Source organism: Ascaphus truei, chromosome 6 (assembly GCF_040206685.1).
Source record: "Ascaphus truei isolate aAscTru1 chromosome 6, aAscTru1.hap1, whole genome shotgun sequence".
NCBI lineage: Eukaryota > Metazoa > Chordata > Amphibia > Anura > Ascaphidae > Ascaphus > Ascaphus truei.
The window spans coordinates 132,547,180-132,560,854 of record NC_134488.1 but is presented as its reverse complement, the minus strand read 5'-3'; the positions used below and the strand labels follow the sequence as shown (position 1 = coordinate 132,560,854).

The 13,675-nt window shown below is 49.7% G+C and overlaps 1 protein-coding gene across 1 annotated transcript; it reads left to right on the top strand.

Annotated features, from left to right (window-relative positions):
* Positions 1–12,563: 12,563 nt before the first annotated feature.
* LOC142498171 (uncharacterized) lies at positions 12,564–13,412 on the top strand. The gene has a single exon (XM_075606681.1). The coding sequence runs from the start codon at positions 12,564–12,566 to the stop codon at positions 13,410–13,412; it is 849 nt and encodes a 282-aa protein (XP_075462796.1).
* Positions 13,413–13,675: the final 263 nt, after the last annotated feature.

Below are 13,675 nucleotides of genomic sequence, written 5' to 3'. Positions count from 1 at the left end.
CCAACCAATTAGATTGTAAGCTCCTCGGAGCAGGGACTCCTCTTCCTAAATGTTACTTTTATGTCTGAAACACTTATTCCCATGACCTGTTATTTGTATTATTTGTTATTTATATGAATGTCACGTGTATTACTGCTGTGAAGGGCTATGTATATTAATGGCGCTATATACATAAAGACACACATACATACATACACACACACACACACACACACACACACACACATACACACACACATACATACACACACACATACATACACACACACATACATACATACACACACCCATACATACATACATACATACATACACACACACATACATACATACATACATACATACACACACACATACATACACACACATACATACACACACACACACACACACATACATACACACACACACACACATACACACACATACACACACATACATACATACATACATACATACACACACACATACATACATACATACAAGTAACTAGATCCCGTAGGCCCATAAGACGGGTAACAGAGTGTAACGTGTCAGGCTAGAGGCCCAAGCATCAGTCAGTGTGGTCTGCGTATCAAGGAAAATATGTGGCCATTTGGGGGAACCAGATCTAGGGTCACCATATATGTCCCGGCAAAAACCAGGACTAATGCTGCGCATGCACAAACGGCGAGCGCGGACTGCTCGCGATGAGTGCTTGCTGGCCGCATATGCGTGATCGCCATTTGAAAGCCGCTTATGCACATCAGGAAAACCGGGACAGTGGGCAGAAAAGTCGGGACAAACGGCCAAAAATCGGGACGGTCCCGGCTAAACCGGGACATCTGGTCGCCCTAACCAGAGTTTTGCTTTGGTGCACGGAGTGCAGACTGTGTTGCCGATAATGACACTACGTTTCCCCCGAAACACGGGCTCGGCTTTACCTGCACATAAACCAAACATACCGTGTGACTCCTCGGCTATGGCTGGTACCGACCCCACAACAAGAGCCAGATCTCACATCTTATTCATGTGCCATGAATACTCGCTCTGAGAACATCCAGCGTCAGACACGCTGCTACATAGGGGAGGTGTCCTGCTTCAATCACATCCACCCCAAAACAAGCTCGGATTGCAGTCCCAAGGTGGGCCCCTTACAGGGAGCGGAACTCCTGTGTGTGTGTACGTTCTGATTTTATTTCTATAGCACCAACCATATGGACATTATAATGCGGATCAAGGCAACAATAGTGCCACCCTGGGGCAAAAATCTGCACAATACGCATCTAAGGAAATACTCCATTCAATTCAATAGGATTATTTCTTTGAAACATCTGGGGCGCTGTTTTTGTCCAATAACTGTGCCACTTTTGCCTTGATACATAGGGGGTAATTAATTTACCCGTGATAGTGCCGATAGGCACATAATGGGAGTTTGCACACAATAGTGCCCCGATCGGCACAATTGCAGTTTAATTAATAACCCCCATAGACCCCAATAAATGCATCAAACAGAACAGCATACAGTAGGAGAAGTCCTTGCCCAGAGAAATGTACAATTCATGTTCTAAAAACACCCCGCGGCGTCAGCGATCAGTCCTGTTATAATGACAGATCCCCCCGTGTGACCCTTTATCAGACACATCACAGGACAGAGGAATGGTCAGCAGATAAGGACCACTTGGCACATGCAGCCTGCCCCGTCTCCTACCAGCTGTGAAACCTCAAACCCCCTCTGATCCCTGCGCTCTCTTCGTGTTCCTGATACCCGTGTCCAACCCAAGCAGTTTCTACATTCCTCTACTTCATTAGTACACTAAATCCCTGCTATAACACCACGCCAGTATCTCTCTGTATAAGGGTTATATGTTTATTATGGGAACAGGCGACTGGCCCAAATGTGCTCTATCCTAAGGGAGTGAATTTGTAGATATACATATATGTGTAATACATGTATGTATACATGAATGTATGCATGTATGTATGGATGGATGTATGCATGAATGTATGCATGTATGTATGCATGTATGTATGCATGAATGTATGTATGTATGTATTTATGCATGTATGTATTTATGCATGTATGTATGTATGCATCTATGTATGTATGCACATATGTAGACAGACACACACACCGAAAACATTGTGGGACGTTTTCACTGTCTGTTTCAATGAATGATGACATGTTAAACTAATTCCTGACTAAGTCTGTGCGCGGAGGAGATATCTTCTATTCCTACATTGCGACAGCGTTTGCGGCCAGGAAGGGGTCCCGCCACTGCCTCCATACCAGCGAAGAGAAGAAAAAACATATTGGTGAGAGCAATGCCAACCTCCGACTGTCATAAGTGTGCGAGGTCCCCTGCGGACCGGAACGTCGGGATACATGTGTGCGTGTTGGACTTAATAAATACTTTACTTGTTCTACTCCTGTGCCGGGCTGGTATTGTGGATCACAGTTGTGATCCTTATAGACTGAAAGTTACCCTCTTTATACCTTGTACCATCTGCCTGAACCGGCACTCTAACTAGTGTGTGCCGCCGTCTTGCCTCGCTAATATATATATATATACACACACATGCTCCATATAGTACTACAATTGATTACATATATTGGTTGTTGAAACCATAAAGTTCACTCACAAACACAGGTGATAAAGTCGCAGTGTGAATAACCTGGTCACAGGTGGAGGTGTACGGAACCGGAATCCCATGATGCAGGTGGGAGGGCAGGATGGTGGAGTCACCATTGGAGTCACCAGTGGAGTCCGGAGTCCGAATGACCTCAGCCGACTGTCAACCCAGGTGGATGACTCCAAGCAGCACCACAGGACACTGGTTTTCACCATGGAAGAAATCCTCAACTGCAAGGCATCATGTTGCTCCATTCTGTCCGCGTAACGGTGGAGGGGTCAGCCACCGCAATTCCAATAGAAGAATACCCTACGCGTTTCATTGCAATGGTAGCGACTTCCTCAGGGGCATAGCCGGTATGGTCCTCTAGCTAAGTCAGCACGACACACTCTGTGTGTATATATATACATATATATGTGTGAGTGTGTATATATATATATGTGTGTGTGTCTGTGAGTCTGTGTGTATACTCATTTTCCACACACAGGTGGAAGTGATAATGTGCTATGCACCTATACTGTCACACAATGGTTTATCTTTTCCTGCACTGGTTATTTTTCCCAATAAAAGCCCAGCCCAATAAAGAACGTGAGAACTTTTACATCATCAATTCACTCTTCAAGAAGAATCCAAATAGAAATTGGACATGGACTGGACCCAATGGAATCAAGAATGAAACAGACTACTGTATATACGCTCTACCAAGAAGCATGTGACGGGAGACTGCACAGTCCTCTACTGTTTGGACACAAGCAGTGATCGCCGGTTGGTTAGCTGCCAATACATATTAATGCAAAGATACCAAGAAGATAACTAATTACAGAGAATCATGAAGAATAACAGCAGAGAATACCAGCTGGAGTGGAAAGGTCGCTTCCGCTCGCTCGAGATGGGGATACTTACACAAACAATTCTGGAAAACTTATCAAGATTGAATAAGAAAACCCCGAGAAAACAGGCGGAATCGCGAACGGGATAAGAGAATAGATGAGACGAAGCGGTAACTGGAACATCCCCGGGAACACAAGGACAGATATTCAATATACACGATCCGCAAGTGGATCACTCAGCGTGTACCGAACCGTGACTGCGCTATGGTGAGGGAAATGCCGGCGAGAACAAGTCTAACGAAAGATGAAGGACTCCCAGGTGTAGTGTCCCATTATTCTAAACCATGACGCGCAGTAACGCCCGCAGTAACTCTTGCGGTAACGCCCGCAGTAACACCCACATTAACGCCCGCAGTAACGCTCGCGGTACCACTTAATGCCCGCAGTAACTCTCGCAGTAACGCTCGCAGTAACTCTTGCGGTAACACCCGCAGTAACACCCACATTAACGCCCGCAGTAACGCTCGCGGTACCACTTAATGCCCACAGTAACTCTCGCAGTAACGCTCGCAGTAACGCTCGCAGTAACTCTCGCAGTAACTCTCGCAGTAACGCTCGCAGTAACGCTCGCAGTAACTCTCGCAGTAACGCTCGCAGTAACGCTCGCAGTAACGCTCGCAGTAACTCTCGCAGTAACGCTCGCAGTAACGCCCGCAGTAACGCTCGCAGTAACGCTCGCAGTAACGCTCGCAGTAACGCTCGCAGTAACGCTCGCAGTAACGCTCGCAGTAACTCTCGCAGTAACGCTCGCAGTAACGCTCGCAGTAACGGGTTTACTGCAACACCCGTCTGGAAGTTTTTAAAAACTTTGCACAAAGGTTGCGGAATTGACATAAATACGGGCGTAACTTTGGTTGGGGAATAGAGAGAGCGCACACAATTTGCTTGGCCGAAGTGTTTACACTGGGGGGTTATCAGCTCCAGTCCTTGAGCCCCCCCAACAGGTCAGGTTTTCAGGATACCCGTTTCAATAAAGGTGGCTCAATCAGTCCCTGCTTCAGCACAGATGAACTGAGCCACTGATTGAGTCACCTGTGCCGATGCTGGTTTTAAGAACATTTAATATGAATTAATTACGCCGTTTCTATTTCCTAATCAAGCAGATAAAGATGAATAAGAAGCCCTCACCGATGGACCATGCGTCCTTCCGGAAGCATCCAAGGCCACAAAACCCATGGAATGGAAAAGAAGTACGGAGAGAGAGAAATTCGGAATACTACCCGAGGAGACGGGGAAAAGAATGAATGTGTTCGGGAGCAAACAGTCAGCACAATAGTGAGGGTAACATGGCAGTGAGATGGTCATAGAGAATGAAGACGTGACCATTGTTGGACGAAGATGGTACTGGACTGGATTTCGACGGATGTCAAAAGGTCAAAATGACGACCAAAAGTAAGATGGGAGGATAAGACCGCAGTGAAAGATCATTGGGAAGGGCTCCATCCAGCGATAGAATGACAATAGCTGAAGATGATACTATACGGTACACAAATATATATATATATATATATATATGTAGTAAATAAAATAAAACAGGAATTCAGCACACTCGTCTTGATGAAAAAATTGTGCATCTTTTATTTGTGGATGAGAACGACGTATTGTCCCCGTCGAAACCTTTATCAAAATCTATATATGTTTTGCTACGTGCCAAGCTGGGTTTATAGGGCATACATACATTATAAGCATTCCTTTACAAGAATATCTTTATAGATCTCCAACATACCATTGTTTAAGGGAACAATCGCAGTGATAAGAGCATCTCGCAGTCCTGAACATGTCAGGGAATTAACCACTGGTGTACGCTCAGCCCTATACAAGAACATCCCTTCCCAGCTCCCCCAGATCTTCTCGCGGGGTGAAAAAAAAGAAGAAGAAAAGAAATGAACTTGTTCTGAGAACAATCACATTGACCTCCTCACATGCCGAACGTGCGGCTTCCACGAGGAATCCCTCTAAGAACATCTCCCAGGGCCACCATTGCCCTTCCACTGGGAGAAGACCCTGCCACCAGTGCCCTTCCACTGGGAGAAGACCCTGCCACCATTACCCTTCCACTGGGAGGAGGCCCTGCCACCAGTGCCCTTCCACTGGGAGAAGACCCTGCCACCATTACCCTTCCACTGGGAGGAGGCCCTGCCACCAGTGCCCTTCCAATGGGAGAAGACCCTGTCACCATTACCCTTCCACTGGGAGGAGACCATGTCACCATTACCCTTCCACTGGGAGGAGGCCCTGCCACCATTGCCCTTTCAATAGGAGAAGACCCTGTCACCATTATCCTTCCACTGGGAGGAGACCCTGCCACCATTCCCCTTCCACTTAGAGGAGATTCCCACCATTGCCCTTCCACTGAGAGGAGACCCTGCCACCATTGCCCTTCCACTGGGAAGAGACCCTGCCACCATTGCCCTTCCACTGGGAGGAGACCCTGCCACTATTACCCTTCCACTGGGAGGAGGCCCTGCCACCATTGTCCTTCCACTGGGAGGAGACCCTCCCACCATTGCCCTTCCACTGGGACGAGACCCTGGCGCCCCTTCTGTTCCACGCTGGCCTCTGATGGGGTTGTCTCTGCCCGACTAACACCTCCTCACAGCTTCTTTTAAAGGCAGGGAACCCACATGCCGTGTACAATGGGGGGGGGGGGGGGGGTCGAAGAAAAAAGCAATACTAAAATAGCATCCCTTCCCTAACAACCCAGCTGCCCTCTTATTAACCCCTTCATTGCCGGAGGAGAGGGGGGGGCAGCACCGCTTTCCCCGCTGGCACTGAAGGGGTTAAAATGCGGGCGAGATCCGACAGTGGCACTGAAGGAGTAGAAAGAGGAAATCTCCCCCATACCGCCCACCACAAGACGTCTCGGTGCAGCCACCACGTGCGCTATACAATGGGAGGAATTCGTATTCTATCGAAATGCCCCCCGGTATAAGAACACCTCCCCACCGCCGTAACGCGGTCCAGGGGATCCCCCGTAACACCAACACCCCCTTATATACACCATCTCCCCGCAGACTGCACGTGGCCCTCCCTATGGGGGAATTAGCTGCTACAACCACATCCCCACTGTGTATTACCATCTCGCCCCCTACTCAATGCAATGTTATAAGGGAGGAATCCTGTCCTGGGGGCATCCCCCTTACAGGCGCCCCGCAGGCTGCGTGTGCACCTTACTCCGGCAGGAAGGGCTGTATACACACCCGTCTCCGGGATAATACCGTTATCGGAAGATACTGCATCACAGACTCACGTGGCCCCCACCCCGGAATCCCTTCAACAAACACCCCATCTCCTCACCGCCACCACATGCCCCGAGGAGGGGCGCTTGTTGCAATAGCGTCCGCCCCCCACCCCCGAACGTGCCTTCCCACGAAGCAAGGATCCCGGCGAAAAAACAGCATCTCGCGCGTGACGCCCCGGCGAAGGACGCGCGAAGGGGGGGGGGGGGATTCTTCACATCCTCCATTGTAAGACCGAAGCAAGAGACGTGCACAAAAAGCCCCCCCGGTTAGACGCAATGAAACCAGGGGGATCCGAGCGGTTACGCCTCCCTCCTCCTTAAAACGAAATCCCAGCCCTATCCAATTCTCCCGGCTCGCTCGCCTCTTTTCTCTTTCACCAACTCTCGGCTTTGGGAGGGGGAGAGGCGGGGGGGGGGGATTACATTTCTGCCGAAATGTTTAAGTGAAATCTACATTATAACGGCTGTGTGGACGCGCCATATTATGCCAGAAGTTACAAGGTATGGAAGAGGTACTTTACCCCCTAACACCCCCCCTCCCCCCCGGCCCCCCACAATGCTGGCCCTAAGCAGGCTAAGTTTTAACCCAGTCAGTACCAGCGATGCTCTGCAGATCTCTCTGGCAGCACACAGGGTAAAGGAATTTAAGGCATGTGTCTCTCCTTTCTCGCTCCCTCTTTCTATCGCTTTCTCGCTCCCTCGTTCTCTGGATGAATGGATGAAACATACCCAGCTCTGTTGCCTTTGGCTTCACCTCACTTTCTGGATGGCTGCTTGGCGTATTTTAGTGGGAGAGAGCGGGTGTGGGAGGAAGAGGAGGGAGCGCTGTAGACAGAGGGAGTCTAATGGGAGGGCTGAAACAGCATTGGCTTTGACAATGTGTGGAGGAGACTGGGAGGGGAGGGAAAGCCGAGAGAAAGAGAGGGCGGGAGAGGGGAGAGAGAGAAAGAGAGAGGCAGATAAAGGCAGAGGGGGAGATGAAAAGAACGACAGGGAGGAAGAGGTGAAGGTGAAAGAGAGAAGGAGAGAGAGAGGCAGGGAGGGGTGGAGGGGGGGGGGATTGTAATGAATAAGAAAGAACAAAACGATACAAGACACAAAGGATAAGAAATAAAACAGAACATGACAAAGTGTATGAAGAATAAAGCAGATAAATGAATAAGACAGGACGGGGCGCAGGGTGTATAAGGAATAAGACAGGACGGGGCGCAGGGTGTATAAGGAATAAGACAGGACGGGGCGCAGGGTGTATAAGGAATAAGACAGGACGGGTTGCAGGGTGTATAAGGAATAAGACAGGACGGGGTGCAGGGTGTATAAGGAATAAGACAGGACGGGGTGCAGGGTGTATAAGGAATAAGACAGGACGGGGCGCAGGGTGTATAAGGAATAAGACAGGACGGGGTGCAGGGTGTATAAGGAATAAGACAGGACGGGGCGCAGGGTGTATAAGGAATAATACAGGACGGGGTGCAGGGTGTATAAGGAATAAGACAGGACGGGGTGCAGGGTGTATAAGGAATAAGACAGGACGGGGTGCAGGGGGTATAAGGAATAAGACAGGACGGGGTGCAGGGTGTATAAGGAATAAGACAGGACGGGGCGCAGGGTGTATAAGGAATAAGACAGGACGGGGCGCAGGGTGTATAAGGAATAAAACAGGACGGGGCGCAGGGTGTATAAGGAATAAGACAGGACGGGGGTGCAGGGTGTATAAGGAATAAGACAGGACGGGGTGCAGGGTATATAAGGAATAAGACAGGACGGGGCGCAGGGTGTATAAGGAATAAGACAGGACGGGGTGCAGGGTGTATAAGGAATAAGACAGGACGGGGTGCAGGGTGTATAAGGAATAAGACAGGACGGGGTGCAGGGTGTATAAGGAATAAGACAGGACGGGGTGCAGGGTGTATAAGGAATAAGACAGGACGGGGTGCAGGGTGTATAAGGAATAAGACAGGACGGGGTGCAGGGTGTATAAGGAATAAGACAGGACGGGGTGCAGGGTGTATAAGGCATAAGACAGGACGGGGTGCAGGGTGTATAAGGAATAAGACAGGACGGGTGCAGGGTGTATAAGGAATAAGACAGGACGGGGCGCAGGGTGTATAAGGAATAAGACAGGACGGGGTGCAGGGTGTATAAGGAATAAGACAGGACGGGGTGCAGGGTGTATAAGGAATAAGACAGGACGGGGTGCAGGGTGTATAAGGAATAAGACAGGACGAGGTGCAGGGTGTATAAGGAATAAGACAGGACGGGGCGCAGGGTGTATAAGGAATAAGACAGGACGGGGCGCAGGGTGTATAAGGAATAAGACAGGACGGGGCGCAGGGTGTAAAGGAATAAGACAGGACGGGGTGCAGGGTGTATAAGGAATAAGACAGGACGGGGCGCAGGGTGTATAAGGAATAAGACAGGACGGGTTGCAGGGTGTATAAGGAATAAGACAGGACGGGTTGCAGGGTGTATAAGGAATAAGACAGGACGGGGCGCAGGGTGTATAAGGAAAGACAGGACGGGGTGCAGGATGTATAAGGAATAAGACAGGACGGGGTGCAGGGTGTATAAGGAATAAGACAGGACGGGGTGCAGGGTGTATAAGGAATAAGACAGGACGGGGTGCAGGGTGTATAAGGAATAAGACAGGACGGGGTGCAGGGTGTATAAGGAATAAGACAGGACGGGGTGCAGGGTGTATGAGGAATAAGACAGGACGGGGTGCAGGGTGTATAAGGAATAAGACAGGACGAGGTGCAGGGTGTATAAGGAATAAGACAGGACGGGGTGCAGGGTGTATAAGGAATAAGACAGGACGGGGCGCAGGGTGTATAAGGAATAAGACAGGACGAGGTGCAGGGTGTATAAGGAATAAGGCAGGACGGGGTGCAGGGTGTATAAGGAATAAGACAGGACGGGGTGCAGGGTGTATAAGGAATAAGACAGGACGGGGTGCAGGGTGTATAAGGAATAAGACAGGACGGGGCGCAGGGTGTATAAGGAATAAGACAGGACGGGGTGCAGGGTGTATAAGGAATAAGACAGGACGGGGCGCAGGGTGTATAAGGAATAAGACAGGACGGGGCGCAGGGTGTATAAGGAATAAGACAGGACGGGGCGCAGGGTGTATAAGGAATAAGACAGGACGGGGTGCAGGGTGTATAAGGAATAATACAGGATGGGGCGCAGGGTGTATAAGGAATAAGACAGGACGGGGTGCATGGTGTATAAGGAATAAGACAGGACGGGGTGCAGGGTGTATAAGGAATAAGACAGGACGGGGTGCAGGGTGTATAAGGAATAATACAGGACGGGGTGCAGGGTGTATAAGGAATAATACAGGATGGGGCGCAGGGTGTATAAGGAATAAGACAGGACGGGGTGCAGGGTGTATAAGGAATAAGACAGGATGGGGTGCAGGGTGTATAAGGAATAAGACAGGATGGGGTGCAGGGTGTATAAGGAATAAGACAGGACGGGGTGCAGGGTGTATAAGGAATAAGACAGGACGGGGTGCAGGGTGTATAAGGAATAAGACAGGACAGGGTGCAGGGTGTATAAGGAATAACACAGGACGGGGTGCAGGGTGTATAAGGAATAACACAGGACGGGGTGCAGGGTGTATAAGGAATAATACAGGATGGGGCGCAGGGTGTATAAGGAATAAGACAGGACGGGTTGCAGGGTATATAAGGAATAAGACAGGACGGGGTGCAGGGTGTATAAGGAATGACAGGATGGGGTGCAGGGTGTATAAGGAATAAGACAGGACGGGTGCAGGGTGTATATGGAATGACAGGATGGGGTGCGGGGTGTATAAGGAATAAGACAGGACGGGGTGCAGGGTGTATAAGGAATAAGACAGGACGGGGTGCAGGGTGTATAAGGAATAAGACAGGACGGGTGCAGGGTGTATATGGAATGACAGGATGGGGTGCGGGGTGTATAAGGAATAAGACAGGACGGGGTGCAGGGTGTATAAGGAATAAGACAGGACGGGGTGCAGGGTGTATAAGGAATAAGACAGGACGGGGTGCAGGGTGTATAAGGAATAAGACAGGACGGGGCGCAGGGTATATAAGGAATAAGACAGGACGTGGTGTATGTATGTATTTATATAGTGAAGGGAAGAGAATCAGGGCTCCACGGATTTGCTCAATAAACTAATTTATTGCCAATAGACCTAACGTTTCGGCCAAACAGGCCTTTCTCATATTGGCACATGGCCATTTCTGCTTTTGAGAAAGGCCTGTGTGGCCGAAACGTTACGTCTATTGGCAATAAATTAGGTTATTGAGCAAATCCGTGGAGCCCTGATTCTCTTCCCTTCGCTATACCCTGGATTGATACAGAGACTCCTGAACCAGGAGCACCGGTAGTTGTATCCCCTTTTTTCTGATTATAATAGTGTGTAGCAATTTATCATTCTTCTATTCTGTATTTATATAGCGCCATTAGTGTACACAGCGCTTCACAGCAGGAATACACAGGACAATCCTATCAATAACACATAAAGGGAATAAGCGCTTCAGACATAAAAGTAACATTTAGGAAAAGGAGTCCCTGCCCCGAAGAGCTTACAATCTAACTGGTTGGTAGGAAGGACGCACAGAGACAGTAGGAGGGGGTGCAGGGTGAATAAGGAATAGGAGATCACGGAGATCCGCTGGCAGCTAAATGGTTAAAGCAGCAATGCCATTTATGAATTGTAACATTATGTGGGGCGGCTGAGGAGGCAAATCTGTCCTTCCCCGTCTGAAAGGCAGGAATCCCAAGCTAATTACTCAACAGGATTCTTAGAAACTGGGCCCTATAAATGCAAGCAGAGGCCTGCAGCCTCCCTTAACAGGCCGTCTGGGAGGGTCCTATTGGTTGCAGGGTGAGGAGAAGGCGGGTGTTGGGGGGGCTGGTTTCTAGGAATCCCTGCCATAGGATCGGCCCCCAGGGCAGGATTATCCCATTCATAGAAACGTCACTTTCCCTTTTCACTAAAACTCACTCGCGCCCCTTTCCCCCCTTGGGCTTTGCGCCCCTTACCCCCTGGACCTCGTGCCCTCCCCGGACCTCACACCGCATATCCCCTCCCCCAGACCTCGCACCCCTTGCCTCCCCCCCCCCGGACCTCGTGCCGCATGCCTTCCCCGCCCCCCCCCCCCCCCCCCCGACCTCATCACGCTTACCGCCCCCCGACCTTGTCCTGCTTCCCCTCCCGGACCTCGCACCCCTTGCCCCCCCCGAACCTTGCGCCCCCATCTCTCTTCTCCCCAGACCTCGCGCCCCCTCCTCTCTTCCCCATCTCTCTCTCCCCCCGTACCCCTCGCGACGCTTTGGATCCAGTCACACTGCTTTTTACAATCAGCAATCTCACGGCAGCGGAATCTCACTGATAAAAAATAGCACTTTCCCATTAAAATGTCCCTTTTAGGCCCAGAACCACCAAACCTTACAGATTTTGGTACAGAGAGGTGGTCGTTTCAGTTTTCTGTTTTAGGGAAATATTGATACGAAAAGATTGTTTTTGCCGGATTTGCAGGTTTCAGAATGAACACTTTCTATCTGCCGCCCAGGAACAGCTTTCGAATACTGAGCCCCTAATAACATCATATTCCATATACTCCCCATGCCAGAGAAGATTTTGGTTCCATGCATTCAAATGGAGCTGAGCCCTTCTTCAGCATGGAGACGAGGCTTCACACCGTCCCGAATGCATTATATAAGGTATTTGCTATTGTGCTGCTTACAATGTATTTTACATTTTCAAAGCTATATATTAAAAAAAATAACACCTTAACCCTTTACAGGAGGATACAGATCCAAGAATGGAGAATGATACAGATCCAAGAGAGGAGAAGAACAGATCCAAGAGAGGAGAAGGACATCACCAAGAGAGGAGGAGGACACGGATCCAAGAGAGGAGGACACAGATCCAAGAGAGAAGGAGGACACAGATCCAAGAGAGAAGGAGGACACAGATCCAAGAGAGGAGGAGGACACGGATCCAAGAGAGGAGAAGGACACGGATCCAAGAGAGGAGAAAAACACAGATCCAAGAGAGGAGAAGGACACAGATCCAAGAGAGGAGGAGGACACAGATCCAAGAGAGTAGAAGAACAGATCCAAGAGAGGAGAAGGACAGATCCAAGAGAGGAGAAGAACAGATCCAAGAGAGGAGAAGGACAGATCCAAGAGAGGAGAAGGACAGATCCAAGACAGGAGAAGGACAGATCCAAGAGAGGAGAATGACAGATCCAAGAGAGGAGGAGGACACGGATCCAAGAGAGGAGGAGGACACGGATCCAAGAGAGGAGAAGGTCACTGATCAAAGAGTGGAGAAGGACAGATCCAATAGAGGAGAAGGCCAGCACCAAGAGAGGAGGAGGACACGGATCCAAGAGAGGAGGAGGACACAGATCCAAGAGAGGAGGAGTACAAAGATCCAAGAGAGGAGGACACAGATCCAAGAGAGGTGGAGGACACAGATCCAAGAGAGGAGGAGGACACAGATCCAAGAAAGGAGGAGGACACGGATCCAAGAGAGGAGAAGGCCACTGATCAAAGAGTGGAGAAGAACAGATCCAAGAGAGGAGAAGGACAGATCCAAGAGAGGAGAAGGACACGGATCCAAGAGAGGAGGAGGACACGGATCCAAGAGAGGAGAAGGCCACTGATCAAAGAGTGGGAAAGCCAGATACAAGAGAGGAGAAGGCCATCACCAAGAGAGGAGAAGGCCATCACCAAAAGAGGAGGAGGACACGGATCCAAGAGAGGAGGAGGACACAGATCCAAGAGAGGCGGAGGACACAGATCCAAAAGAGAAGGAGGACACGGATCCAAGAGAGGAGGAGGACACAGATCCAAGAGAGGAGGAGGAATCAGATCCAAGAGAGGAGAAGGACACAGATCCAAGAGAGTAGAAGAACAGATCCAAGAG

Coding starts and splice junctions, on each gene's coding strand:
- LOC142498171 (XM_075606681.1), top strand. CDS start 12,564: ATGGAGAATGATACAGATCCAAGAGAGGAGAAGAACAGATCCAAGAGA.